This window comes from Dipodomys ordii, unplaced genomic scaffold (assembly GCF_000151885.1).
Source record: "Dipodomys ordii isolate 6190 unplaced genomic scaffold, Dord_2.0 Scaffold107, whole genome shotgun sequence".
Classification (NCBI taxonomy): domain Eukaryota; kingdom Metazoa; phylum Chordata; class Mammalia; order Rodentia; family Heteromyidae; genus Dipodomys; species Dipodomys ordii.
The window spans coordinates 3839354-3844581 of NW_012267323.1; the positions used below are offsets into that span (position 1 = coordinate 3839354).

The following is a 5228-nucleotide window of genomic DNA, read 5'->3' on the forward strand; positions in this document are numbered from 1 at the left end:
CGTGAGCCACCAGCGCCCAGCTTCATGAGATTCTTATCTCCAATTGTGTGTGTGCCCATGTGCACGCACGCATGCACATATATACACACACAAACACAAACACACACACACACACAGAAAAAGAAAGAAATGAAAATCTAATCTGGTCTCCCTTTCCCTCTTTTCCATCCCCTTGGTACCATTAACAAATGCAGCTTTGTCTCAGAGGAACTCTGTTGTCTGTAGTCTGGTGGTTCTTCTTCTTTTTTTTTTTTTTTAATGCCAGTACTGGGACTTGAACTCCTGGCCCTATAGCTCATACCTGCTGTCCTTGTGTTTTACTACCAATTGAGCCAGGCTTCAGGTTCTGGATTCTTCCACTGGTTAACTAGAGATAAGACTCTCTTGGGCTGGGAAGATAGCTCAGCAGTAGAGTGCTTGCCTCACATGCATGAGGCCCTGGGTTCGATTCCTCAGCACCACATAAACAGAAAAAGCCAGAAGTGGTACTGTGGCTCAAGTGGTAGAGTGCTTGCCTTGAGCTGAAGAGCTGAAGGACAGTACCCAGGCCCAGAATTCAAGTCCTACGACCCCCCCAAAAAAAAATCTCTTGTAGCCAGGCCCCAGTGGTTCATGCCTGTAATCTAGCTACTCAGGAAGCTAAGATCTGAGGATCACAGTTTGAAGCCAGCCCAAGCAAAAAAGTCAGTGAGACTCTGATCTCCAATAAACCACTCAGAAAAAGCCAGAAGTCGGGCTGGGAAGGTGGCTCAGTGGTAGAGCGCTTGCCTTGCATGCCTGAGGCCCTAGGTTCAATTCCTCAGCACCACATAAGCAAAAAGAAAAAAGCTGGAAGTGGCGCTGTGGCTCAAGTAGTAGAGCGCTAGCCTTGAGCTGAAGAGCTGAGGGACAGCATCCAGGCCCAGAGTTTAGACCCCATGACTGGACTCCCCCCACCAAAAAAAAAGAAAAGAAAAAGCCAGAAGTGTCACTGTGACTCAAGTGATAGAGTGCTGACCTGAGTACAAAGAGGCTCAGGAATAGTGCTCGGTCCCTGGATTCAAGCCCCAGGACTTGCTTTAAAAAAAAAAGAAAAAGAAACTTTTATATTCATCTGCTCAGACTGGCTTCAAACCTCAGTTCTTAGATCTCAGCTTCCTTAATAGCTAGGATTATAGGTGTGAGCCATTGGTATCTGCTATGAACTACTTCTTCACCTTAGGGTATTCTCTTTCTGGTGCATCCCCCCTCTCACCCTAAAGGAAGACAAACTATTAAGTTGTTCCTATGTAGGTTTCCATGGTCAGGTTAGAAGCTTCTGGAAGCCTTCAAAATTTGCTTCTGCTTTGCAGCACCTCCTGGAAAATATCCTAATGGTTTCCGAGATGTGCTCAGAGAGTTGATCCGGGATGAAGGAATCACATCCTTGTACAAAGGGTTCAATGCAGTGATGATCCGAGCCTTCCCAGCCAATGCAGTGAGTATCTGGCAAGCAGGGTATTTTCCCTTCTGGACTCAGAGTAAGTGCACGATTTTGCTTGCTACTGGCATAGCATTGGGGATTCATACTCAGACTCAGCCAGAGCTGTATCATGTGCTTGCTTTCCTGAAGTTGTCAGAAGGATTGCTTTTGGAGGGGCTCTGAGATCAGCAACTTTGATTTCTTTTTTTTCCCTCCTCCTCCCACCTGGGACTTAGATTTTTTTTTTTTGACCTGGCCATCAGAAATGGGCAGTTGTAGGACATGCATTTTCTTCCCATTAAGAATTAGAGAGGGGGCTGGGAAGGTGTCTCAGTGGTAGAGCGCTTGCCTTTGCATGCATAGGGCCCTGGGTTGGATTCCTCAGTACCACATAAACAGAAAAAAGCTGGAAGTGGCTCTGTGGCTCAAGTGGTAGAGCCTCAGGTGCTTGCCTTGAGCTGCAGAGCTGAGGAACAGCCTCCAGGTCCAGAGTTCAAGCCCCATAACTGGCAAAAAAAAAAAAAAAGAATGAGCCGGGCACTGGTGGCTCACGCCTGTAATCCTAGCTACTCAGGAGGCAGAGATCTGAGGATCACGGTTCAAAGCCAGCCTGGACAGGAAAGTCCATGAGACTCTTTTCTCTAATAAACCACTAGAAACCGGAAGTGGTACTGTGGCTCAAGCAGTAGAGCGCTCGCCTTGAGCTGAAGAGTACAAGGATAGCGCCTAAGCCCAGAGTTCAAGCCATATGACCGACAAAAAAAAAAAAAAAAGAATGAGAAAGTAAGCTGAGCACCTGTAGCTCACACTTGTAATCCTAGCCACTTAGGAGGCTGAGAGCTGAGGATCCTGGTTCAAAGCCAGCCCAGGCAGGAAAGTCTGGGAGACTCTTATCTCCAAAAAACTACCCAAAAAGCCCCAAGTACAACTCAAGTGTAGAGCACTAGCCTTGAGCAAAAGCAGCTCAGGGACAGCACCCAGGGCCCTGAGTTCAAGCCCTAGGAGCAGAGGAAAAAAAAAAGTATAACTTGCTTTTTTTTTTAATGGGTTTTTTTAATTTGTTTTGTTTTTTGCCAATCCTGGGTCTTGAACTCAGGGACTTGGCACTGTCCCTGAGCTGCTTTTGCTCAAGCCTAACTAGCACTCCACCACTTGAGCCACAGCACCACTTCCAGCTTTTTCTGTGTATGTGGTACTAAGGAATTGAACCCAGGGCTTCATGCATGCTAGGCAAGCCCTCTAGCACTGAGCCACATTCCCAGCCCTTCCTCAGGGTTTTGGTTAAGAAAGGCTCTCACTAGATAGCTCTGGCTTACCTGACACTCACTGCTGCAGCCCAGATTAGCCTTGATCTCAATATCCTCCTGCCTTTGCCTCTGAAATGCTGGGATTCCAGGTGTGTACCACCAGGCACAACTTGCCTTGCTTCCTGGATGTGCAATGAGAATAGGGTTAGGAGGGGGGTTCTGATTCTAATATGACCAACCAGGCATGGTGCTTCATAGTGGTGTCTTCAAAAGGTCTCATTTCTCATGGCTTCTCTCTTCTTCTCCACCCCTAGGCCTGCTTCCTTGGCTTTGAGGTTGCCATGAAGTTCCTTAATTGGATCACCCCCAACTTGTGAGGAAGAAGGTTGAGGCTTCTGCATGCTGGACACTGTCATGGAGGAGAAGCAGTGGGCAGGACTGGCAGTTCTGAAGGGGTGAGGGGAGGGAGAATGGTGGAATCAGAGCTCTATGCATGGACATGGTGAACCTATTGCCTTAAAGACATCCTCTACCTTGTATAATCACCTGGTAATGCCATTTGGAAACTTGAATTCACTCTTGTCACTCTAAGGGATCTCACGATGGAATACGTAGCTTCTAGACCAGCTAACCACCTGTGATCAGATGGCTAACCTACTGGTTGACCGCTGGCTCTTGACGCTACCCAAAATCCTCCTCACCTAAAGAGGTGATTATCAGCCTGTCACTGAAGACGCCTTACAAATGCTTTTTCAACCAAGTCATCAGATGCTGAGATCTTGTTTAAATCTGAACCGGGAACACTCAATTGATTTACAAGGTGTCATCTAATCCTGGGGTGTACATAAAAATATGGACTTGTGGACTTAAGGTCCACATCGTATTCATCCAAGAGGTCTGGGTAGATATGTCTTGGAAGAGATAGCTTGTTTAACCATTGAATTTTGATTATGTTTATGGCTAGCAAATAATCATATATAAAATTGGAGTAGCCTAATTTCCCCAGGAGAAGATTGGAGAATTTGTTTTTCTTCCCACACAATGAGGACATTCTGAGACTGCTAGGGTAAGTGTGAAAGCTCAAGGGTGTAGGAAGGCTTTTTGCACACTCTTTCCTCATGAGAGCACCCACATTTAACAGGGTACAATAAATACTGTTTCTAATTTTTGCATCGCGCCATATTTTTGTTTTCCTTTTGCTTCTGGGACATTTTATAAGGTAGCCTGTGGCCTTGGTAGAAGTTGTCAGAGATCTAGTATCATCCCCCTCGGAGAACCCTAGGCATCTGTCCTAATGGGAAGGAGAAAGCCAGAGTTTACTGGCTGCCCCAGCTGTTCAAGGGAGGTGAGTTAAACAGGGTGACTTGATTGGTAACTCTTCACACAGCCTTATGTGGCAATCAGACAGGCTGGCCTCCATAAGGCCTAGTGTGTGTGTGTGTGTGTGTGTGTGTGTGTGTGTGTGTTGGTTCTGTCCCTGAGCTTTAGTGTGTGTGTGTGTGTTGGTTCTGCCCCTGAGCTTTAGTGTGTGTGTGTGTGTGTGTGTGTGTGTTGGTTCTGTCCCTGAACTTTTTAGCTCAGAGCTAACACTCTACCACTTGAACCACAGTTCCACTTCTGGCTTTTTTTGTTAGGTAGAGATGTCTCGTGGACTTTCCTGCCCAAATTAGCTTCACACCTTAATCCTCAGATCTTAGCTAGGATTACAGGCATGAAGCCACCAGTAACCAATCCTTTTATTCATTTCTCTCCCTTGTCCAGAGCCACGTGGTTATCTGACAGATGGAAAAGTCTGCTTAGAACAAGCAGACAAAAGCAATCCTGGCTTTAACGTTACTGTGCTTTCTGACCCAGCCTGGCTTTACTAAGTATGGCCAGAAACAGGTTGGAGGAAGTTGGAGAGTCATACACTGGGCTGTCCTTGTCTGCTCCAGGGAAGAACCAGCCAAAGCTATGGGAGCTGAGCTTTTCTGGCACTGTCTGATCTGGCAGTCACAATTAGTTCCTCTGGCACTTACTTGCCCCATTGCAGCTCCACAGAGAGCCTTGGACTTTGGCTTGAGAACGATCACAGTTAGAGGACAGACCCACCCCAATCTGGGAGCTGGGGGATGGGGCCAACCTGGCCGGAAGCTGAAGATTTCCCTACTTAAGCAGGTTGATTCTTGGGAAGCTATTTTTAGTTGATCAGATAATGATGGTCAAGAAGAAAATAATGTTTTCTTTTTTTCAGTCCTGGTGCTTGAACTCAGGGCCTTGGCCCTGACTTTGAGCTCTTTTTACTCAAGGCTAGAGCTCTACCACTTGAGCCACAGCACCACTTCTGGTTTGCTGGTGGTTTCTTGGAGATAAGGGTCTCATGGACTTTCCTGCCCAAGCTGGCTTTGAACCATGATCCCCAGATCTCAGCCTCCTGAGTAGCCAGGATTACAGATGTGAGCTACTGGCAGCCAGCTTGAAAATGACATTTTTAAAAGATGAAAATATTTAAGAAAAACAAGGGGCTCAGTGGTAGAGTGCTTGCCTCGCATGCATGAGGC

General features: G+C 46.7%; 1 protein-coding gene across 1 annotated transcript in view; it reads left to right on the plus strand.

The window, feature by feature from the left end:
- Slc25a20 (solute carrier family 25 (carnitine/acylcarnitine translocase), member 20) overlaps nucleotides 1–3858 on the plus strand; it is a 25424-nt gene extending 21566 nt beyond the window's left edge. Inside the window, exons 6-7 of the mRNA XM_013028062.1 lie at nucleotides 1332–1456; nucleotides 3003–3858. Coding sequence (XP_012883516.1) covers nucleotides 1332–1456; nucleotides 3003–3065 — 188 coding nt within the window. The 3' untranslated portion in view covers nucleotides 3066–3858. The remainder of the gene's footprint in view (nucleotides 1–1331; nucleotides 1457–3002) is intronic.
- The last annotated feature ends 1370 nt before the right edge of the window (nucleotides 3859–5228 follow it).